Consider the following 25,339-nt stretch of genomic DNA (forward strand, 5'->3'; position numbering starts at 1 on the left):
GCCGCTTCGTTCTTGTGAAAAAAGCAACATCAAATCAACTTCACAGACGCTGTGGGAAATCCAGCTGATCTCCAGAAGCACCATCCATCAGCCGTCTCCACACCCCTCCACCAGCCACCCTCGATCACCCTCCCACCCACCTTCCACCATCCAGAAAAATTATTTCGAGTGTGTGAACTCGGCTTAGAGTGAAAAAAGGAGCATCAAAGTAATCAGCGAGTGTCAATTCACCTGCTTCCGCAGAGCTGCAGCAGATGTCTGATTGTGCCATAAACGGCGGCAGCGGCAACAGAACCCACTGAGGCGTATTCAGCACGCCATTCCGACCGCACGGGCCACATTCACTTCCAACTTATCCTTCATTTTTCTTTTGTGTAGCAACTAAGTGTTTGAGTTAGTCTGCGCGCTTACGCTACACACTCCTACTCTCCGCCAATTTGTTTTTTTTTAAACCTGTGCGCGTGTAAACTTTCGAGCGGCAAAAAAAAAAAAAAATAGTCCAAGCCTGCAAAGCTGGCTTCCCTGCGCACGTACTTTACATGAGGAGAAGCCAGCATTTAAGTAGTGCAAGCGGAATGATTTTTAGAAGCAGTGAATACGCCGAAGGCAGATCGTAGTGTTTTATGCGCTTTCTGAATCTGAAAACTGCCAAAGCTAATGGCTTTACGTAGCAGCACACCAAGTAAGCCTGACAATGGCTTGGTTCCTGTAACCTGGCTGTAGTTACTCGATCATTAACCTTGATATTTGTCAAACAAGAAAAATGAGGAAATTCGGAGGATATTTTGTAATAGACTTCTGCTAATTAACAGAGTTCTTAGTAGTGCTGTTCGTGCCAATACTGTGACGGCGCCGGCAAGATGTCGTTCTTGAACGTTCACAACGGGGAGATGGGCACAAACCGCCACACAGCGACAATTGGGAAGCAACAAAAAGGAATTCGCTCTGGAGGCGCAGGCATTGAATAATATACAAATAAAATGAAGTGACCGCTCACTTCCTTTACTGGCAGCGGTTAGCTGCAAGTGCTCGTGGGACTGTGCATGCAAGCCGACGAGCGACGAAGGTGAAAAAAAAAAAAAAAAAGATCTACTCTAATAAATGGCCTCGCATTTTTCGATACGTCGTCGGCCACTTAAGCGAAGCCGGAAGCGCACACAACTATCTGAACGGCACGCGCTGTGCATGCAGCCTCCTATAGTCAGATACAACTCAAGAAAAAAGCGTCTTTATCCTCGTCAAAGGACCCCCTTTCCAGCCATCGGCGTCGGCCGATTCTAATGAGCCTGCTAACGTGACAATGCAGGGAGCGGCGTGACATTGCAGGGAGGAAACTCCTCGCACTGTTACACTACCAGGCTCATGAGTACTGACCGATGCCACTGGCTGGAAGGGGATCCTTTGAAGGGGAAAAGCGGCTTCGTTCTTCAGTCGTATCCGACTAAAGATGACTGTCCTGACACGGCGCTGACCAAAAGCTTATTTTACAGCGTAAGCAGTAGGAGTTCCGTTAGGCGAAAAAGCCGACGTGCGTTTCTCTGCACGACCGCCTGGCGCCTGCAGAGGGGGGCTTTACTGCAGAGAGCTGAGCGCGAGAGCAGTCCCTCGACGCGAGGGGGAATGTGCATCGGTGGAGGAGGAGAGTACAGCTCCTTAAACTTTAGCAGAGATGCGGGCGCAGCGACACCCCTGCGAGCTGCGAGTGCGGAGAGGGGGAAGGCCGCAAGAAAGCGAGCACGCGGCAGAGGAACGGATCACGTCAGCGGACGCGGGTCATTGGCTGATCCAACGCGGCGCGCCAAGTAGGCGAAATGTGCACAATGAAACAAATGTGAAAGCATAAAGAAAGCATTAGCAAGCCATAAAGTCAGCCAAAGTAGTGTAAATGCAGCAACTGTAAAGCATAAAATCACTAGCGAGCCATAAAAGCCAGCCAAAGTAAACCAAAATTAATTGGCACAACTTCAGGCAATGGGCCGAAGAAAAGGGAAAAGCATCAAATTAAAGAGAGCATTCTCCTTATGCAGTTAATTGTGTCAGACCATCTAAGCATCTGCCTTATGTCAATTCTTCCTCTTACAGTCTGTGGAGATTTGTAAGCAGCATAACCTAAATGCCCAGGCGATGTCTATCTGCATGGTGATAATGGTCACTCAACTGTGACAAGCTCCGTGTTATCAGAACTATCAGGTTACATTCTAGTCACGAATGTAACGAACAATATTTTCCCAGGAAACTGGAGGTAGCACGGAAAAAAAGAAAACCGCGGACGCAACTGACACCAACTTGGTACATCTGCACTGCAAAATATTGTACAAATTATGAGGCTTCAGCAGCAAAAGCTTTCTAGCCAGCACGGCATCAGACTTACGAGCTGTAAGGTTACACGATGTGAAAATCATGCCTGTAAATAATTTATAACTTAAAGTTCTACTGTAGCAGGATAACAGGTTGAAATGCATCTGGTGGACACTTGTAAATGATGAACTCGAGCTTACCAATATCTCTCAAAAGAAACGTATGCACTAATAGCAAAAACCTGTCAGTATTCATCCATGATGATAAAACTTGGAGAACCATGAACAAGCTTGAAATGTGACCAAGAAAACACATCAAGGGATAGAAAAAGGAAAGCATAGACATGGCATTAGGAGAGACATGAAATAGACAACAATCAAAAGTTGATTACCTAAAGAAAGAAATGAATTTAATATGCAAAACAGATAATTGGTGGCTGCTGAAGAGAGACAGAATGAATACTAAGGGGACAGAAATGTAGTCAAGATGGAAGAAATTCGGGTGACTAGATACGAGGTTAAATCTGTGCCAATAGGAATGCTGTAGCTTGTACAGTAGAGCGGGTAATGGGAGATTAATGGAGCAACATTTCTCCTGGAGTGGACTTGACCAAGCTGATGGTGATGATGAATAAACACATTAACTCGCAGGTTTAAAGTCAAGCTGCTAAACAATAGAGACCTTTTGAGGGGCACACACTGTAATCACTGCATGTTAAATGAACTCAGTTCATATGTACAGGTGCCGTCAAAAGTAAATGGAAGGCAATATTAACGAAAAAATTTAATCATTGCCCGCTCAATTCATGCATCCTTGAACACATATGTGCAGACTAATTGTGATTGTGCGAATTGCACTGTGCACCAACAAACATGGACCATTATGCTTTAGATTTAAAGAAATTGAATTTTTTTGACAAAGTCGCTTTCCATTTACTTTTGACGGCGACTGTACATTCCATAAATCCAAGGGCAGATTTATGGTCACTTAAGAAGGGCGGTCTCATTTCAGCTATGTAGTTGTTGGACGTTTGAGGAAAAAATGGCGTCCAGCATAATTTTCTTGCATAATATTTTTTTGTTTGAAGAGAAAAACCTTTGCCACCCACCATAAATCTGCCCCTTCATAAAACTGATAGTTGTCAGCCACTTACTGTACTGTGTAGTTGACAACCCTGCCCAGAACTCAATATCATGTACTGCTCCAGGAAGTTAAAGATACAACCACAAGCAAACATCACGGGCAGCGACACCTACAAAGAGCATAATAATCTCATACCTTTTATTACAAAAGTCACCCAAAGCAGAACACTTACAAAGAAGTGCCCTCTCTTACACTCCACTTCACATTTGGACAAGAGTGTCAAAAATAATTTGCTTTCTAGAAATTGCTTCATAAAATCGAAAACAAGAACACTGCTAAACACAGACAAAAAACAGTTGCTTGTTCATACATAAACAGAATACAATTTGCATTGTTATAGCAGGCACAGCTTGTCTACTGTTGTCAACAGTTTTTCATCACAGCCGAGTTTCTTGATGTTCAGGTCACCCATTGTAATTTCTCTTCAAGGCAGTTGCATCACGACCTCAGATAAAAGCTCTCAGTTCCCAAGCACGCCACCTTCACTTGCTAACAGTGACACAAGGACATAAAGAAAAAAAAAGACAAGCACAGAAACGAAAACAAAAAGAAAAGAAGGAAAGCTTAATATATTTTGAATAAAGCAACAGGTAAACATTAATTTCGGTCACACCTAGTAAAAATCCTAGGCAATTAACAAATAAACGCAAACTCGCAGCATGCACAGCATTGACAACCATCCCAATATTATAAAGAATGCCAGTAATTGGAGCTTCTAGAGGCCCGTGTACTGTGCGATGTCAGCGCACGTTAAAGAACCCCAGGTGGTCGAAATTTCCGGAGCCCTTCACTACGGCGTCTCTCATAGCCTGAGTCGATTTGGGACGTTAAACCCCATAAACCAACCAACCAGTAGTTGGAGCAAAGAACACAGCTAACACCTGAAGTTTGCCGGGGCAGGATTAAAGTTCTGCTGGAACAGGACACTATGCAATCAAAGGTGTAGCTATATATAGTATCAATACAGCATGAGGCTATAAGCAGACCAGTTCACTTTGGTCCCCTTTTTCATTTAAGAATTCATTCCAGTGCCAAACACTGCTTACTTATTCAAAATATATACAGCACAAAACATAAAGACTACATCAGCCATGTAGCACATTTTGAGTTAATAATAATAAAAAAATTAATGTTTTTCTGTGTGCTCAAGCAACACTGCGGTCCACAAGGTACGACGTAGTGGAGGGCTCCGAACTATTTCCGACCATCATGGGCTTTTTTAATGTGCACTGAAATCTCAGCACATGTGCAATTTTGCATTCCGCCTTCGCTAAAATGAGGTTACCATGGACAGCACTGCACCTGTAAACCTGTGCTCTATGTCGAAAGCTGGAGCCACTCAGCCACCAAGGCAAGTTATATACAACAAGCTATGTAGATGAACGCAAGGTTTCGTTTCTGTGCTTGTCTAGATGAGCTCAGGGCCAGCCCTTGTCTATTTTCAGTGACAACCTAGAGTTGCTGAATAAAGTTAATTCGCTCTCTCAGTTAATGAAATGCTATTCAATATTAATGTTGCTAGGGGTAAGTAGAGAAGTCCAGCTTCCTGTTTTGGCCAAGTGGAACATGGAACGTTTGATAAAATGCAACAGTTCCACCAAATACACTAAATCTAGTATATGTAAGAAATCATGTAGTACTCCATAATAAATTTGACATTACCTAGTACACCAAATAGCCCATGAAACAAGTCATGAAAAGGAAGCAGGAAACTGGTAATGGGAACAGTCCAGATAACCATCTAACTTCTAAATTTGGTCACCTGTCTCTGTGGTCTTCGAAACCCCATGGGCCTTAAGAACACAAATATGAAACAAAGCGACCTAGGTAGCCAGGTGTGTAGGTGCATTAACAGCTCTTAATTCAGCACGACACATAAGAAACGACAAAACACACAATGTGAACTGACTAACACCATATTTCAGCGCACTGAAGACATGCCATAAATAAGAAAACCTCACTTTTATGTCCCATCTCAATCTTCCCCTTTTGCTCCTACAATTATCATCCAGAGTCAAGGAGGGTAACTTAATTACCCACCAACCAAAGAGGGAGATGGCCGACACACGAATGTTTCTTTCAGCAATGTGAAAGGCCTTTGCTAGTTTTCATGTAATGTTTTTTTTTTAATTTGAATTTTTTTCAATTTTTTTCCCAGGCCTTTCAAATTGTTTGTCCGTCATTACTAGCTGCACTTGTCAGATAATGAAAATGTCTTGCCTGACTCAAGATGAGATCTGCAGGATCAAAACAAAGACTAAAATGGAAAAAAGAAGTGAGGTTCATTTCCGCATAGCATGTTTTTATTCAGGTGATGCAAATCTGTTGCTAGTGTCCATCATTTCTCCTGTTGTCTCTGTTTTATATACCATAGTCAATTTAAAGATGTCAAAAACAAAGCTTTACAGCTCATTTTTTTCTTAAACTACTTAGACAAAACTTCACATGCATGCTGAAGTTGAATACAAGATAAAATTCTTACTTATAACATGAAAGTACTGATTTATTGTCATAAAAGTGCTATTCTCAGGACTATAAAAGTACAAATATATGAAACCTTTTCAAAACCTTCACATACATATATAAAGATCCCAAAATAGTCAATTCCCTTCCAACAGCAATTCAACAAGCCAAACATAGTAAAACAGTAATGGTCCCACTAAAATGTTCAACATAACAGAGGTACGTGATTCGGTTATTACATGAAGGGCACACACACACAGAGGCTCTTCTGATTGTCCCTTTGAAAATGAGAGTTTGAAAAAGCTAAGAAAATGTCTGGTTTGTGAAGCCCTGGAACAAAAAGGAAAGTGAAGATGGTGTCAACCAGGCTGCACAACTGCAAACTACCCAATAAGAGATGCATGCATCAACATCTGTTCAGAACTGTCACATACAGAGTGCACAAAGTTGCATTTCACTGAATGGCATTAGCGGAATAAAAAATCAAAAGGTCATGAATTACTGAAAACAGAAGATTGTGAACATGGCTGTAGTTTCATCAAATGATTCCCTGAAGCAAACTGCCCAATCATTACAAAAAGGAAGGCAATATTATTTGAAATGTTATGCCTGATAATGTCTAATTCATAAAACTTTAACCTACTGCATTAAAACATCCAATAGAGCATCTATCTCAGAAGCACTTGTAACTGGGCTTGTTGGTACATATTCAGGAAAGGCACAGACGTGGAGCATTATATTTTTCTTTTTTCGAAATCACGGGTCTTCAAACCCCGACAACCTTTTTCATCCTCAAGACCAGGGGTTCTCAAACCTTCCTGCCTCATGGAACCTCAGCAGTCTTCAATATGCGCCAGGAAATCTCCTTCCCCCCACCCCACATCTCACCCCATGTCACAAACAGTTGGTGTTGCTTGTGAATAGACCCTTCGTGCTTTCTTTTTACCATCTTGTTCACTTTTGTAAGCATTTGGTTGTTTTCCTGCTTTCGAAAATCAGTTTTTTTGTTAAACGCCCATCTCTCACTCATGCTCAGACCTCTAACTCCAAGATGAGAACGCAGAAGACTGCAGTCAAAAGACAAACAATTCATTGCACTCGCGTGCTCGACCGGGGCTGGGATGCGCACAGAATAGCATGACGACTCTCCTGCTTTCCTTGGCTACCTGCTGTTGCTCGCTTCAGCGGCAGCATGCCGTCGGCATTTTTTTCTATTTCAGCAGACACTGGCTTTCCAGCGAAAATGGGCTTGCCGGCAGCAAAACTTTGCCCTGTTGCCGCCAATGCCATGGAATCTCCCTGAACATAGCCTCCTCCCCCGAATAAAGCCCCATGAGATGTGCACGCTTTTTTGGTGTTGGCTCGGTGTAGAAGAACGGCAGATTGGGCGAGTTGGTGTTCCATGGCGACAAGTACATATAAACAGCGCTAAACAACAGGACGAGATAGAGGAGTAGACAAACACGGCGCTGACTCGGTGGCTTAGCTAGAGGGGCGGTGTGGCCCACGTGCCTACGGTCATTACGCGGACGAGTGCCAGTACTCCAATGCGAGTTGCCTTGTGCGTCATGCCTCTTCCGCACCGCCCTGCTAGCATTCTAAACGTATTTACACTGACGTGCCCGGTCTTAGCACGCTGCCAAGTTCACTGGATGAGCACCCACCACCAACGGTGGTGGTAGCAGTGAACTTTATTCAATAAAGAGCTTTGCGCCCCCTGAACTGGGAGGGGTCCAAAGTCTGCCCTCCCATCAAAACATAACCATGCCGCGCCGTTACTGGAGCACAGCATCTTGGCGTGCTGCCAAGGTTTGTGCTGTGGACAGGGAATGAGTTAAGAATAGCTAACGCCCTGAAATGTGCTTTAACAAACCATGTGCTGTGTTTGTCTGCACGCGCCTGCAAGAAATGCACCGGAAAAGGGGGGACAAGCCGAAGTGGGTGCTCAAAGAATCAACGAAAGCAGACCGCAGGATCTGGTTCGAGAGCCCCTGCTCTAGACAAAGCATGCAGTAAGTCCAAGTAGCACGAGATATGCAGCCACAGAAAGAAATAGGTCTTGCCATGACAAAATTCTAAAACTCTGAAGAAAAAAAAGCTCTGGCAGGGAATGAGTATGCAAAGAAACATATTCACTGGTGTGTCTCTGTGCTCTAAATCTTTGTAACCGAAGTTTTCTAGCTATCGCCCCAAAGCGAAATATTAGCTTAAAAATATAGGTGGCTAAGTGAGAGGCATCATTAGCTCAATGGAGCAACTGTGTGCCACATTTTTTTTTAAATGGGCTGCTAGGGCAAAAGCAGGTGAAAGTCAGCATGGCTCTTTTCTTTTATTCCTTTTATAAGGCCTAAAGTGTCCAAAGACTAATAAGCCGAAGTGATGATTTGTTTAAGCTTTTTTTTTTTTCGACTCAAGTAAATAGTAAAGTAGCATAACAATTTTCTTGTCTCTGCTCATTGCCACGAACATGGAGGCACTGCAGCTTAAAATTCCACATGCAACCAGACTAATCAGTTATTGGTATATGCCACTTTGCACTGAATGCAAGAGCACAGCCAATGATTTACCCTTGCAAAATGGATAAATTTCATGCACAGCAGCAAATTGTGTAAAAAAAGCAGATGTGAAACTAAGTTGTTGCGTTCAATGGCTAACAGAGAAAGTTTAAAGTTCGGAACTTTCCCTTAAAGATGGATTAAAAAAAAAAAATAAAGTCAACTTACATTGTACTGCTCCTCACTGGCAACGAACTTGTACTTTTTAGATTTGTACAAATCACGGCGTTTTAGACAGTTGAGTACGACGAGGTCGCACAGTACTGTGGCCTGTGGAAGGAAAACACAATGAAGGTGAAATATGCTCTGCACACTTCAGTTGTTAGAGCATGTTTCAGGCAGAGAAGACGGATGCCTGTTCTAGGTATCGCCAATGACATCTCCTTTGTCTAAAATTACCTGACATGAATTAGAGCTGACTTGCACAGCAATATGTAAGCACACCCTCATTCCTCTTGCTATTCAAATAAATCATGTCATGTGAACTAATTATCGACATGTCTACTTGTAGGCACGCAGAAGGCTTTCAAGGAAAGAGGTGAAACTGTCTTTGGCAGAGCCCCCTTGCCCCCCTCATGCTTTTCAGCTTCTCTCAAGCAAATCTGTGTCCTACCAAACAGCAGCAGGTCTTTAGCAAATGGCTTTATATTTGCCCATCAGAACAATGCAAGATTTCAACACAATCTTCACAGAGCATCGCTTAACTATATCGTACAAAGCACCAGTTGAGGGTGTCCTCATGTACTTACCACAACCATGAGTCCCAAGCCTGAACCTATATTGATGGCGATAGGAATGGGGCTGATTTTGCCCGCCCTGCCTTGGACAAGGATGACAAAGGTAATGCCGTACGCCTTGACGAGGCTTCGCTCTTTCTCGTTGTAGTACTTGGGATATCTGCCAATAATCAGTGCAATACAATTTCAGGAATCGTAGTTTCACTTGATACTACAATTTTTCATATTTTATTTACGAGTGAGAAAATCTCCAACATGCCAAGAAAGCATTCACTGTGTATGTTGCACATCGGCAAGAGCATAGTTAACACAGAAATATGAAATTTATGCAGAAATAAATTCTCCCTGAAGAAGTTGATAAATAAATTCATTCCATTCCTTCAGTACCAGCCTCACTAGCAAAACTGCATCAGATGAGAGTGAAGTACAATTCCATAACATGAAAAGAATTAGTGGAATGAGCAACAATAAGCGAATGAAGTTGACTTCCTAATACGAAAAGAACCGGGCAAATATTTTATACAATCAGCCTGACCAGCAACAATTGACACTTAAACCCAAATTATGAAGGAACCCAAGAAAACAATCATTACCTCACATGCTGGTGTAATGTTTGCACACTCAAAAGCCAATATGCAAATTTTATTAGCATTGCTAATATTTCAGAAATTAGTATGCTACCACTTAGCAATAATTAGCATTCGGGACAATTTGTACGCCTATTCCGAGCTGTTTGAAAGCGTGAAACCAACTCGAAGACCCAGGGAAAGCAATATTTTTTTTCCAACAAATGTCTCTCTGCTTTCCTTGCAACATTTCTCAGAAAATTATAGACAAGGGATTGTTGGATGCTGGCAACAAGTTGCACTTTCATGCCGTTTCCTTCTCCACACAGCTTGCCCACAATGACACCGACATTTTAACAGAAAAGTGCTAGCTGACGACATGTTGGCATTAAACTTTCCATCCGAACTCCATGTAGTTAAAAAGTACATAGCATGCAAAAGTATGTCATGAATTCATGACACTGAGCAACAAAGGGTTAAGAGCAGGCTCCTTTAGCGTGAGCTCACCTAAAATTCCAGCCCTTAGCAAGTGCTGTTTTGGGGTCATCCAGCCGCAGGAAAGAATAGCTGGGAATGCAGTACTTGGTATCATAATCCAGGTTGCAGTCCCACGATATTAGCACTTGTATTACACCACCCTGTAAGAAGAAGAAAAAAAAAAGGGAATCCAGACTCATGAATAAAATGTTAATACACTAAAGAAGCACAGCATATTTCCCAGGCTTAACATGTATTTATTAACTTCAGTGAGCACCACAGCATCATAACAAACAATGATTCAGCTGAAGGCTCTCGAAATAACTTCGATGAGAACATAAAACTCATATGGCACTCTCCCTTATACTGAACATTCCACACAGAGCAAGAATGATAATAAAGTAGAGCCTTAACTTGACTGCATACCCCTGCAAGTGACAGGTAGCAGTGCGTACACTCCCCAAAAACTTTTTTAGCAATGCAGGAAAAGCTATGGAGCCGAAACACGCCATCTCTTCTAATGCAGTGAAATGTAGTTCCTTGCTGAAGTTTATTATTTTTTCTTATAGAGCTGCAGCAAAGTTTTGCTTCAGCGTTTTTATATTTTAAAGGCTGCGTTAAGACTTTCATCACCCCGCAGTATTCGCCTACAACCACTAAATAATTTACAACTGAACTTCTTGACTGTTTCGGTTTCATCGCCCAAACGATGGTTGTGATGTGTAGTTAGCGAGCCAAAAACAAATCTGCAGAGAATTCAAATATGTATCTTTGTTTCATCCGAGAGACCTTGTTGAAATCTGTGCATATTTCTGTAACAACCGCATGACATCTGTGATATACGCAAAGTTAGCTAAATCTGCAGTAAATTTACCTTGGTAGCGACATCATCAAAGTCTTCACCCGCAGCATCCACCATGTCACCAATGCGAAACACAGGGCAGTGCGGGTCTTTTTCCGGGTGGTACCGGCAGTACTTAATATATGTTGAGTTTTCAATGTCATGAAGATTGCTCCTGCAAGCAAAAGATGTCAGAAGATGTAACAACCGATGCCTGGAAGGCATTCTTAATGAAGCAACATGAAGAAGCCTTAATTTTAATTTATAATGACTTCACATGCAAATCACAAGCATCAAAGCACAACAGCTGTCTAGTATTAGTGCCCTTCACATTTCTTCACCAACATGAAATGAAGCGCACAATTGCAGCCAAATGATATCGAGCACACTTCGGAATAAGATTTCTTTCATGCACTACTTAGCAAAGATTAGGAGGTACTTAATAGATATGCTAGCAAAATCCATGGTATGTTTGCTTACAAATTCAAAGAACTATTATATTTTGTCTACGTAATGTGCAAGAAAAGCTCAAATGCCGAAGCCTGCTCTGAATTACTATGCCCGCTGATATGCATCTGCCATTGTGAACAAATGCATTTCAGACTGCATACCAAGAGCCTGACGGCAACAAGACAACTGATATGAGATCACGTAACACAGATCTTATAAATGTACTAAATGCTGAAGCCACAGGTTGCAGATTTTGCCAGCAAATCTTAGAGGTGGAAAGTGAATGGAACAAACATTTGCAACATTGATACCCAAAGTAACTCTTAATGGTTCTTGTTGCCAAATCAAACAAAGAATATAGTCGATATCAAAGCAGTTGGTAGTCAGCAGGGGTAGAATGCTTGCCTTCGAACATGGAAGAGCGAGAATTCAATGTAGTTTTTGATGAGGACCGTGAAGTTCCGGACATCGGACAACAATGGTGTGCCATCCTTTCTGCACAAGAAGAAGACATATGGATTAGAGCAGTAGAAGTGCACATAAGGTCAGCTCTGTGTAGACCAAACTTGACTAAAAAGGACTTTCATGTAAACTTAGCTATGCTGGTACACTTGGTTTCCTAGGTCTCTGATAATCAAAATTCCTCTCTTGGTTACTCCAGTTAAACTAAACTAAACCTGACAAATTATTCACAAACCCCAATAGATGCGATATTCAGTTGTATTATTACTAGTGTCACAGCCATGTGATGAGGCAGAACATGGTCAAGAGCACCCAAACCAGCACCATTATTTGAGAACAGGTACAGAAGTAGATCAAATGAAGGACAGAAACTGCTTTGTGGCACTAAAATGGGATCGCAGTGGAACTAGGCCTGTTTAACGAAACAAGTTCTAGGTTGTTTCTAGTAGCAGTGAATTTCAGTGCAGTGGCTACAACATAGCTACAGCATGCAAAAAACTACTCATCACGGAGGTGCGTGGAATTCCACCGTAGTCATCTTGCATCTGTGAATACACCCAGTAATTTTGTGCTCACAACAATGACATGTCGTTGCCTATCTGTAGAGGCCTCCTTGGTAGAATGAAGTGGCAAAAAAGATAAACTAGTGGCTAAATCACACACTTTCGACAGTTAGGAAACTCAAGTTTGTCCAATAAACCTAGTCACAGTGATCTTTCAAAACTGATAAAATTAAGGGGCTGCATGTCCAAGTGAAGAACAGTGAAACACAAATGAAATATCATTCATAACGCAAAGCAAAAATATAGATGAAGGCAGAGAAATGAACAGAGCAAGCACAGTGCTCTTTTCGTTTTGTCCATTTCTGTCCTTCTTGCTAGCAACTGCCGTAAAAACAGCCCCCTGAGCCAAGCCCACATACAGCAAGATAAAAGGTGATGCAACCAAGCTGAGTGCCTTAGTAGCGCCTCAAATATGTGAACAGTACAATAGGAATATTGCACTCGAAGGTGTAATTTAGTGATAAGCAGGTTCACTTTAGTACAGCAGGTCTGGAAAGGCCATGCCACAATATATGAAAGGCAAAAACTGCTACATCAGCTACGATTGACTCATCTATCAGCAGTGCTCAGCTAACGTTTTAGACATGTATATTGGCTGGTTTATCAGGTATGCGGGAAAAACAAAATTTTTGCTGTTACAAATATTCTCCTACCACTTTTGACACCTCATGTGTCCCATGAAGTACATGATCTCTAAACAGGCCTGTAGGGCAATACATAGAATTGTTTGAAGCCTCTACACTTCCCTGCTGCTAGCAACGCTTATCAAGAGCTTTGCCTGTTTCATATACACGAACAAGTCTCAGAGAATTGGTGAGAAATCCAGGTTGTACCTGCTGATGTAGCAGATTGAATGTTGTCATATACATATGAAAGATAGGCTGGCATCAATTAGCAGGTCACTGCACATCTCGAGAAGTGATAATTGAATCCGTATGCACGTTACCGTTACCGTGACAGCTCTCAGCGCCACAAAACAGTTTGTTTGAATCTGTGCCAGTTGTCACAAAACTGGTTCGAGAAGAACCCAATCACCGTGCAAAAAGCAATGTACCGTCGGTTGAAGTTTGCTGAATAAGGATTTTACCGCGTTCCACTGTAGCGGCCATTGCAAGTTCTATAGTTGAGCATAAGGTTTGTGCATTCCACTTCTAGCAATAGCAGTCAGATATTGTTGGAGATCAAGAAAACCAGTGCACTGCACTCCACTATGGCAGGCCTTAAAGAATCAAGTTGGGCGAATAAAGCTCAGCTATTTTTTTTTTAACTTTGATTTTTCAGTTGAATGAAATAGAAAGACAGCACCTAATACTTACAAGGGGCCATAATCTTGCTCCACTGGACACCAGCCCGAAATTTCGCATACGTGCAGAGTTTCATTTGGTTTGGCAGCCTTCACACATCGACCTGTCATGACGCCTGCATGGTGGAAGACAAACGCTCATAGGCTTAAAAAACAAGTTTGCAGAACAAACAATCAAAGTGTGTTGTAAACTGCTCACACGACGTTAAAAAGGAAAAGTAGAATGAACCATAAGCTCCTAAATCCTACTCCTCAAGGAGTTTGTGCTCTAATCTGCCAGACCTGTTGAGATGAATTTGACCACTGTGATGACCACTGCGATGACCACTGCGAATTTGACCACATATGATGCAGAGCAACATATGATTTCATTTTATTTTTGTGCAGCGATTATGCCTTTTCTTCCGGGAGAATTCGTCATGCGGATAAGCTTCAGAACTCTTATTACATTAGCAAGTACCAAATACACAGATAAAACACCCGCTTCTTCACTTATTGTAAGATTGTGAAGGCTTAAGACCTCCAGAAAAAAAGGATGCTAATGATTATTAATAATACTATAAGAATAGTTGACAAAACAACATTGCTACCATGACAGACTGTGACAACTAGCAGTGCTTGTTGAATTGAAGCAATCAAGAGATTTTCTTGGAGGCACTGAGGCCTCAGAATCCGATCAACAAAGGAAGAAGCAAGCGAAAATTTTTCCATGTACTTGGCACTTGCTAGTGTTGTAAGAGTACTAAACCTCATCAGCATCACCAATCCTGTTATAAGAAATAGAACTGCATAATCTGAAATTTTGCATGCATTAACTTTTCAGGCTTTTTTCTTTCTCTTTTCTACATAGCTCCTCAGTATAATTCTTTGTTTGTTGATGTTTTTTGGGTATAGTACTAACATTATTGGTCTCAGAAAATGTGTACTTTTGCCTGTTAGCCAAAAGCATGAAGACTGTGTGGCATTCCTTATATTTCATATACTCCAACCTTGCCATGTCCAACAAAGAAAATGAATGAAAAAACAAGCAAGAAGCATGGCAACTTTAAAATGGGTGCATTGTTTCTAACAAGCGCTCCCTAGGCACTCTAAAACACCTGGCCAAGGTGACAAATTTGTGACACAGTAGGAGGCATTAAGGCACTAACGATCCTTGGAAAAGCTTGGGAAATATACTTGGATAGCTTAAGCGCAGTCGAGACGCGATAAGAGTAACAGGTCATCAGGAGAAGTCTCATCTGTAGTGGACACAGCATGGCTGACAATGATAGTTTTCACAGGTTTAAATCAATTTATTACAGTAACAAATGCTATTCTCAAATGACACATATTCATTGCAAATGTTTAAAAAACTGAACAAAATTTGCAGTAAAAAGTGGGGCTGGGTGGTGCATTATCTGGCGAAAAATAGCATTTGCACGAGACAGAGCACCGTGTTTCCACTCTCCTCTGTCTCATGTAAGAGCTGTTTTTCGCCACAAGATAATACTAGTTGCCATTTTATCACTGTCGCTGCATTTAAACAGTTGTCTGTCTGTATGTGAGAGACTGCATGGGGGGTAAGGCATATGCAGGTGGTGGAGAGGACGGAAATAACTGTACAAAAAATATAGGAAATTTTGACTGCTAATAAAGCACGTGCATTTTATTTTAAATGAGCAACAGCGCTTTAGACGGTGTTTTCAGTGCTTCAAGCTTAACTTCTGAACCATACACAGTGCCCATTACTTCTCTCTATTTCAAATACTCGTGAAATTAAGGCTTCTTTTATTTCAATTTGACACCATTATGGCAAAACATAAAAATATACTTTTTGAAGCTTAAGCAGAGTCAAGAATGACTTGAATGACTTGCATGAATATCAGTAATGCAGAGCCCAGCACAAATGTAAGCCTTCATGAGAGAAAAAATAACAAAAACCCGTCCCAGCAGCACACAAAGACGTACCGTTTCCGATCATAATAGACTTCCCAGGAGTACAAGAAGTTGTGTCATTCTCAGACTTGCAGCGGGCCTCTTTGATGCTGGGGTCCTGAAGCAAGCAATATGTTAATACATAATTGCGACACTTAAATGAAGTGAAGTGAAGTCTTTATTTCATAACAAAGTCTACAAAAAGAAGTATTGGTCAATCTAAGCACATAGTGCTTGTTAGAAGACCAGGCAGCCAGTGTTGCATCCTTAAACTAGGATATAAAGCAATATACATTCACAATATTCACATAACGGGGAAAAATAATAACACAAGGTAAATACAAGTAATACAATCCTATGCGAACAAAATATAAAAACGAGAAAATGTAAAAAAAATCAAAAAAAGAAACCAGTCAATTTTCCCACTTGGCAAAAAAAAATCACACATTACAAGTCAAAGTTGAACACCATTTCCTTACTTCTCTCAGCATTACAGCTCGTGATTTTAAATCGTACAGTATCTCACTTAGTTCATTGAATATCTGAGGTACATAATAATTTCTGGCTTTCTTTCCATAGTTTGTAAAGACTTGTGGTTTAACATATTTCTCAGTTTTTCGTAGTAATACATCTTTCTTTACTAACAGCTTAAAATTGTTAGAATAATAGTAGCGGGTCAACACAGTATACTTAAATAGCTCATGCACTGGAAGTATTCCTAGTATGCTGTATTTCTCATGTGTCTTATATGTTCCCATTCCGTTCCATAGGCTATGCTATTGACAATTCTTGCTGTAATTAACTGACCGCCAAAAAACAATTCATACAAGTAAATAATACCAGTTCTTGTTCCTGATGCAGCAAGGTATCTACCCATTTTTCAGGAACTATCAGTCGGTTTAGCTTGCTTCTTAGAAGCCAGAGATAATTATCTGAACAACTGCAATCACTTGTGGTCACACTGCCAAGGTGACCTGTAATATCTAAAAGCTCTAACATAGTGAGTGGTCTCTAGTACCAGAAGGTGTAGAAAATATACTCACCTCTGGACAATTTTTTATTTCTTGGCTGGGTGTTATAATCAAGTTTGTAGTAACGAAGAACTGGTTACTCTCCTGAGTAAGAACCAAAGATATTAGCAACATCAAAATATATGCCAAACACAAATTTCAATATGTTCTTTTTTCTTCCAGGCGGTGGGCCTAAACTACTTTGTTTAGGAATAATGTTCACTGGCTTAGATTCTGTAGTACCTTTTTTACCTTCATATTTGCTGACGCTGTTGGCTAAAACATTAATGGCACACAATGACCACTGGATATTTACAACGGCATAACAATAAGAGTTATCACAGCCTCTGCATTTTGAAAAGCAACACTAGCTCTAACATCAAGCTAGAATACTGCATGGAACATATTCTCGAAGGTATGATCCCGTAAGTAAAGTGGACTTCTAGCATAACACAGAAGTAAAACTGTTTTTGACTGCTTTCGAGATGCAACAGTAAAATGAGCTACCTAAAAATTGTGATGCAACTCTTTTGATGATATATTGTGTGCTTTATGTTTCATGAAATGAAAACATTGACAACACCACCTGCTAAAAACAGTTTATAATTTGATGTGTTTTCTTAATTTTTCATGATCCAGCAAGCATGCACATTGCATGCATATAGAAAGTATGATTCAACCTTTTAATGGTGCCAATGCAAATGTAGCTATATTTGAATGACCCAGACAAAACTGCTGCAATGCGGACAAATCATGCTAGCACATGGGTCACCCCCGACACCGGAAACCATAACAACTACTCTAGCTTTTCATGGGAATAAATATAGTGTTATATCGTGCTAGCATTAAAAGTCTGCTAACATGACATGATATATTGAACCTATTACAAATAATGTGGAAATTCTAAGGCAGTCATTGTAGGATAAAGGTCAGAACAAAAACAAATATACATTGCAAATATATGAAGGCCTGTGTTCTCTAATGATTCTTTTATTATGCCTCTTTATTGAACAGCATGGCACTTGATATGAGAGCAGGTAATGTACAGGGTCCGTCAAAAGTTCCCAGGCCACATGGTCCGCTTTTCATCGGTATATCCTGGCACTTAAGATTCCAATACAGCTATCGAGGTTTTGAGATGGTAGAACGATCCTTCTTCTATTCTCTACAGATATTTTGAGCTTCGAGGGTTTCTCAACAGCCCGACTATGCTGCTCAAAAGCAAACCCTGTGGCCTTGGAACTTTTGACGGACCCTGTACCTTGATTGTATGCTATGTTCTCACTTTGGATGTCACAGGGAGTAACGAAGAATGGCAGTTGCACAACAGAAGGCAACAGTGAAGGAATCACCGCAAAATATGTCTCAAATGGTGCTGAAATGTTAAATTCACTAATAACAAAAGGTGCCAATAAAGTATGTGTGAGAATGTAGAATGTGAACTTTTTCTCTTCTAATTTGAAGAAAAAACAAATTGTGCCCACTCTGCGTAAAAGTTACAAAATATTTAGTTCTAGTCACTTTAACGTCAGCCCTTCTGCCACATCCCACCTATGTGTTGCGTTCAGCAAACGTTAGCGCATCCATCCGCCTCTACTACTTTGTCTATCAACAACTCAAGCGAGGTGAACACAGAGCAAGCAGATATACCGTTTGTGGTGTTACATAGGTAATAAAATTTTATATACATGCTGCAGACTCCAATTTCTGTTTACTGAACTGTTTGGCTGCAATGAGTACACCTAGAAAATTTAATTATACGATTCTCAAGCTTGCTAAACAAACCAACTTGATTCACCCATAATAAAATAGCTGCAAGGTTACAGACGAAAAAAGAATGTAAAACAAACTACATCCAACAAAAAAAAAAGAAACTCGAACATTTTCTAATTGCACCCATCCCCATATCTTTTTAAAGTGACCATATCACACGCAGCTAATTATATGACTGGAAGTCGTTTCAGTGAAACTTTTCTATTAACGATGGCTTTCATAATAAACAAACAGTCCTTAAATTAGTACGCAAATATACAACTGTGCCTTACCTCTGGTGGAACAACAATGTCTGCAATGTCCCAGACACGTTTGTATACGGACTTGTCCGAAAGGAATGGATAAAATGCATCATCCGATATGTTTTTCGTGGACACAATGCCCTTGACTTTTGTTGTCGTGGCCGCATTAAAGGAGCTGAACTGCTGGTAGCCCTTCTGGTAGATGATGACATACCTGCACGGAGTACGACCATTATTACTACATATGACAAGTGTACCATGAACAATAATGTATTCAGGGATAAAAATGACAACTAATTCTCAATTTAAATTTGGCTGAAATCGACTATTAGAGTGTTTTAGCAGCATCGTACGGTAAATATGCTAACTACGGTAAGTACGACCATTTACGAGCAAGTATGAGCCGGAATTTGATCTCGCAACCTTGGGACCTACAGCCAAACGTCAAAGCCACTGAGCCACTGCAGTGAATGAAAATCTCTTTTTAGGTTTGATGTGTACCAACAAATAAGAAAACGGTGTCAGGGCAGTACTGTGTTACCATGGGGTAATACTTGATACAATAATGCTAACAAAGAATAGGTTGGGACAACCGAAAAGGAAATAAAAATAAGCCCCTGCCTGCACCAATGATGCTAACAGCAGTACCAATGTTAGCGATGTCAGTAAGTGTTTGGTTTGGTTTATGGGGTTTAACGTCCCAAAGTGACTCAGGCTATGAGAGACGCCGTAGTGAAGGGCTCTGGAAATTTCGACCACCTGGAGTTCTTTAACGTGCACTGACATCGCACAGTACACGGGCCTCTAGAATTTCGCCTCCATCGAAATTCGAACGCCGTGGCCGGGATCGAACCCGCATCTTTTGGATCAGCAGCCAAGCAGCATAACCAGTGAGCCAATGCGGCAGGCTGTCAATAAGTGTGTCCTGAAGGCCTGTTTTTAATGATTAAGTACTGCATGAACTGATCCTGAAGTGAAGCCTTGCGAGAATAGAAAGTGTTAAAAGAGAAAATTGCTCTAAGACTACTACTGGTTTTCTTACAGCACTTTCAGTAATTTGTGCGGGCAAGCTTAATATTTTGCAAGGCAGCTTTTCAAGCGAAAATCAGGTTTAACCTGATTTTTAGATTTCGATAACATTATGCAATGTGCTGCAGAAGCAAAAATTGACAAAGTCCAGTGTACGTGAAAAAGAAGGAACCTAACAGTGTTAATCAGGACGCTGACTGTTCTTGTCATGAGACGAGTTTCACTGTGGCATTATTAGTAATGGGCTTAAGCTAGGAGAACAGTTACCTAATACAGCATTAATAAGGGTACAGAGACATTAACTATAACTACGTAATGCCATAGGTACATGAGTAAATTCTTTTTCATTAAATTTGGTTAAGTTGCCCACTTGAATATGCTGTTGCAGTATAGTACAAAGAATGCTTCGTGGGCAATCTGCCTATAGTCACGTATAGCAGCCGCCGAGACGACGAAATGTGGAAAACCGGCAAGACGCCCCGAAGATAAGGTCCGTAAAACAATACCGCTCTTTATCGAGGGTTCGACGCACCGCGCTGCAATGACACACACGAACGCACTGATCTTGCACTATGGACGAACGTATGTGGATAAAAAAAAAACCGTCCATTTTAGTCAAGCTTGTGAGGTCTTGTGGGTGTGGTAAAACTTTAGGGCGAGCCGAAAATTGTGGAACGCTCGCACACACGGGAGCACCGCAGCATTCAGCGTGTGTGCTTCCTTTAGCCTTCAGCGCGCTACGCGAACCGAGAGTTCATCGAGCGGAAATGCTGCACTCCGCCTTCAAGGGTGCACAAACACTACTACCAACTAAAGAAGTTGACAGCTTTCACCGCTCGTGTCCGCCGGCCTGTTTGCCGCAGCAATTAATTCTACGAACAGCGCACACGAGTTTTCAAATTTGGTTTCTCGATCGCAAGGTCTTGCAACAACACATTGCAATTTTACGCAGAAAACGCGAAATCCAGTACTACGTCATAATTTGACGCTACATACGTTACAATGCATGTCAAACTGTTTTTCATCATGAGCCTGGCGGCATGTTCAGTTGACAGCACTGACCACTTTCCTCAAAACGAAACAATGACATAGGTTCAAAAAACGTACGTGCTTACCCAATGATGTAGCCCAAAATGAAAAGTTGAATGAGCCTATTGAGCACGCCGATTTTTTTGTTCCCGATGTGCACGACTTTCAGAGTGTCGTATTCAAAGAAATAGTTTGCTGTAGCCTTAACACAGTTCATCCCCATGGTGCCCGGAAACTCGGGACACACAACTAACACAACTGCAGCAAGGAAGACCAGATACGATCGGCCTGCGTAGCTCAGCGGCTGGCAGTACGGTGCACAGCGGTGCGCGCGCGCACGGGAACTGCCGACGATTTCGCGATTTCGTTTCGAAGAGCACGCCGTACACGCCTCCACCCCTCCGCCTTGATCGTTTCCGCGCTCTCGCTTTTCTGCCCACGTGATTACTCTATCACGTGACAAAGCAGCAGGTGTATAGATAGTGTGGATGTATGAATTCAGTAAAGGTGGGAGGAACTGACAGGTCAAACGTGGTTTCTGAGGGTTTAATAAAAATCTCGAAGTGCAGTTTGCAGGAATCTGATTATGATAGCAGGCTTTCTTTCTCGTCATCTCATTCTCGCCGCTCAAAGCTAACACCGTGTGAAGTTTTACAGAATTAAGCATAACATCGCATAAGAGGCGTCTTAGGCGCCATCACACACATGTTTTACTCCACTTGGCTCTTTCTGTCTGCTTGTTGGTTTGTTGACATCGTGGGTTGTGTATGCGGTAGTTTTTGTTGTCACCGTATGCGCCACCTTTGCTGTGAACGTAACGACAAGACTCACTTTAGGTTACTTTAGGTTTCTAGTTCGCATGCGTATTCCTGCCAAGAGCGTTTGAGCTTTTTGGTTGCTTGAAAATGGCTTGAAGTACGGCAGCGTCGCCGTGCAGAGACCCGCACTGTGGCTTCCTAGCTCGATCGTAGGTGGGTGATAACATATGTGTCATTTTCGAACGACAAACGTAGTTTCTAGTTTCTATTTGCCTGTTGTGCTTCTAGTTGTGGGAAGCAAGTTGCGCTTTAGAATTGTGGCGCAAGAAGTTCGGTGAAGATTTGCCGTGCTGTATGCTTGTTTCGATGTTTCGCTTGGTCTTGTGTGAAGTGTTTGCACAGTTCCCACTTTGTTGTTGTGCTTGCTTGCTGCTGTACTACACGTATGCTAGAGCTCGCCTGTACTCCTTCAATGCCCTTGAAGCCTTTCCACCATGGCTAGCTAAACTGAAGTACTGCCGGAGTGTCGTTGTTGTTTGCCGATGTCACTCGTTTGCTCTGCAGGTCGCAGCGCGGTGTCTGTGTTGGATTAGAGGATTCCGACATGGCCATTGCGAGGCCCCCTGGTTTGGACTTCGATTACAACTGGCCAGAAAGTGCGGAATGTCTCACGCTTGACTTTGGGCCCTTTGAGACAGTGCACCGATGGCGTCAGATGCCGCACTGTGACGAATTTGTGGGAGCAAGGTAAGCGGGCACTGCAAGCTTTCTAGTAGCTTGCCATTCCTCTTGTTGGATCCTCTTGTGTTAGCAGTTGCTGTGTATTTGCCTTCCTCTGGTTCAACACAGAACGAATTCGCAGTGTTGCATATTTTCGCACCCATTGTCAATGCGAATCGTTTGAGTACCGTGCTCACGCATTACGAGTCAGGCATACGTTGAGGTCTGGGCAGATTGTAGCCTACCTGTGTGGTTATTCTGTGTTGTAGGCGAACACAACAAGCTTACTTATTTCCACCTGTTGTTACCAGTCATTGCTTGAAACACAGAAGCCACGCATGAGCTACAGCATACAGATGTGAATAAAAGAAATGACTGCATGATGGGAAACTGAGTTGCACCCTAGTGACCGCAAATCTGTGCACCTCTATAATCTGCTTATCACCACTTGCATCACTTAAGCTTGGTGGAGGCTATATGTGGTGCGCCATCATGGCACCTGTGGCATCACGTGCAAGCCGTCTGTTGCAGTGTTGTGGCCCTTTAGGCCTCAATGGTAGGAGAGGGAAGTCACGACATATCTAATATTGGCTAACTACATTTAAGTGAAATGAGATTAGTGTTGAGTCAGATTTGATTCAGCATTTGGTAGCATTTGTTTAAGGAGTACAGCTTGTGTGCCGGATGCTCGTATGATTAGAGCAGGCTATTCAACTTTTTACAGTGTTATTTCCGCTAGTGATTTGGTCAGAGAGCAGCTTGAGAGCAGTGTTGTGGCAGCACATCTGCCTTGTTCAGCCGGTAAACACGTATTGCTGTTTTGTGCTGTTTCTTCTGTGATAATTTTTGTGGGCTAAATTAAAAAGGAAATATATTCTTGACAACAGAAAACCTAATTCGCTATGAGTTTGTAGACCATTTGTGAAAGGAGAAACCGGAGGGGACAACACTTAAGCTCTATTAAGGGTATGATATGATAGTGTTATTGGGTTAATGCTGATATATGCGAAATTTGTCATTCACTACTTTGCATTTATAGATCCCTGGGTGGCCTCATACCACTTCTGGTACAGTGCTGCCATGGTTAAATGATGTGTCACTGCTACTAGCGGGGCTTGTGAGACCCATGTTATTCTTCGTGAGCAGCCTGTCATGAACAGTCATTAATTTAACTGCTGCCTGCCATGGTGAGCAGTTTGCTCACAGTCCTGTAGGCAGGTTGTGATGATGTCACAAGGTTACTTGACCTAGGTGGCCCACCTGCCACCTCTCTCGGAATTTTTCAAGGATTTTTCTTCCACGGCCTACTACGCTGACTTTTCTGTGACACGAGCCCATAATGTTGTCGCGTTAAAAGGGAAAATTTAACATCGTCAGTATGCTCTAGCTAGCTCCATTAAAATTAAGGAAATGCAAAGAAATCAGCATAGTTGGACACACAATATCATTTTTCATGCTTGTGCATATGCTGGCTGGCTACGCCTAATGTTGTTAGAGCTGTCTTTTGGCACATATGAACTCTGTCTGTGATCAGGTTTCTAGGCTGGCTGTTAACCACAGGCAGTGCTGTCACAGTGCAGCTCATAGTTAACAGTTTAAGCTTGCTCTCAGTGTTTACTCCATAATGTGAGCGCTTGATGAATACGAAAATATCTGCAGCATTTGAAAGAATTGAAAGATGTCAATTTCAGTAATACATGTGGTTGTAACTACAATTTGACTTGTTTGTAAAGGGCTGATTATCGGCATCGGCCCCAGTGTAGTCATGCTGTTTTGAAGGAAAGGACTGCAGCCTTCTTTGACCGTTTTAATTGAGGAAACGTGCGCCCCCATCTAGAGGTCAAACCTGGAGTGACTGCCAAACAAAGGCAGTCGCTCTTGAAGACCTGGAGTGATGGCTCTTCCAAGACCATGATGGCTTGCAAATTTTAATCATTCCTTCATTAGAAATCTGCTACTCTGAGGGGCGTTTTTCCTAGACTTGTTTTGGTTGTTGCCGGGCCATATCAGCCAGTACACCTTCGCCTTATCAGAGGGATGTTAAGTGCTGGTTCCGTACAATCTGTGACATCGGGCAAGTCGGTCCTTATCACAGTGTGTTCTGATGTCAAAATGGAAACATTCCAGGAGAAGCAAGCACACCGTCGTGGCGTACAAAGACGCAATTTATGTTTTTGGTGGTGACAATGGGAAGCAGATGCTGAACGATCTGCTGCGCTTTGATGTCCGAGACAAGTCGTGGGGAAGGCAAGTTTCAAGCCATTTCTTCTACACCGTCTCTCATAGCATTAGTCGCTTTGGGACGTTAAACCCCATAAACCAACCAACCATTTCTTCTACACCTGTTTTTCTTCTCTCCGGTGACACCTTTTGAGAGGATTGAATATAATTTGTCTCTGCTTTTATCTAGGGCATTTACCACAGGAAACCCACCAGCTCCACGTTACCACCATTCCGCTGTTGTCCATGAGAAAAGCATGTTTGTTTTTGGTGAGTTTTTATTTTCTTTGAGCAGTGTCAAATTTGCTCTAGGAGAGCATCATGCTTTTCTTTTGGTATGTATAAGCATTCATACATAAAATGTGCAAAACTAGCTAATGAGTATCAAAAATACCATGTAGATAAAGTTATCATGACCCAACAATATATCTGAATAAAATTTTTGGCATTGCATTGTAATGGATGCCTTTTGAAAGTCCTTGCAGGAAGTAAATGGGACAGATTTAAGCACCTTGCTGTATTCACTATAGGTACAGCTGTTTGCAAAACTATTGCTGTTAGTTCTTCGCTTCAGGAAAAAGTGAAAGGCTTGGAAGTTTCTCCATATACTGCCAAATGTGTCCTTGCAACTGTCTTGCATAGAACCTTCAAAAGAACTGATTTGTGTAGCCATGATGTGCAAAGAGCAATTTAAATGTGTGTTTTTTGGGTTTAATATTTTTTTTGCATATGTGCACTGTAATTATACCACTCTATTGGATAAGTGCCTAGATGGGTAAATTTTTA

General features: G+C 41.8%; 2 protein-coding genes across 2 annotated transcripts in view; one reads left to right on the forward strand and one right to left on the reverse strand.

Moving 5' to 3' along the window:
- Positions 1 to 4,523: 4,523 nt before the first annotated feature.
- On the reverse strand, positions 4,524 to 21,270 carry LOC149364020 (P2X purinoceptor 4-like). The gene is made up of 11 exons (XM_089574013.1): positions 20,942 to 21,270; positions 18,828 to 19,011; positions 16,816 to 16,887; positions 15,806 to 15,890; positions 13,872 to 13,974; positions 11,936 to 12,025; positions 11,114 to 11,255; positions 10,270 to 10,400; positions 9,209 to 9,356; positions 8,628 to 8,729; positions 4,524 to 6,234 (listed from the first exon to the last, which is right to left on the reverse strand). Exons 1-11 carry the CDS (start codon positions 21,076 to 21,078, stop codon positions 6,208 to 6,210), a joined length of 1,221 nt encoding a protein of 406 aa, XP_089430139.1. The 5' UTR covers positions 21,079 to 21,270; the 3' UTR covers positions 4,524 to 6,207.
- Positions 21,271 to 21,601: 331 nt separating this feature from the next.
- Positions 21,602 to 25,339, forward strand: part of LOC149364021 (leucine-zipper-like transcriptional regulator 1) — a 30,443-nt gene continuing 26,705 nt past the window's right edge. Inside the window, exons 1-4 of the mRNA XM_089574014.1 lie at positions 21,602 to 21,826; positions 22,178 to 22,360; positions 24,461 to 24,580; positions 24,744 to 24,823. Of these exons, the coding sequence (XP_089430140.1) occupies positions 22,218 to 22,360; positions 24,461 to 24,580; positions 24,744 to 24,823 (343 nt within the window). The 5' untranslated portion in view covers positions 21,602 to 21,826; positions 22,178 to 22,217. The remainder of the gene's footprint in view (positions 21,827 to 22,177; positions 22,361 to 24,460; positions 24,581 to 24,743; positions 24,824 to 25,339) is intronic.

Source organism: Amblyomma mixtum, chromosome 2, assembly GCF_055824585.1.
Source record: "Amblyomma mixtum isolate Tamu chromosome 2, ASM5582458v1, whole genome shotgun sequence".
NCBI classification, from domain to species: Eukaryota; Metazoa; Arthropoda; class Arachnida; order Ixodida; family Ixodidae; genus Amblyomma; species Amblyomma mixtum.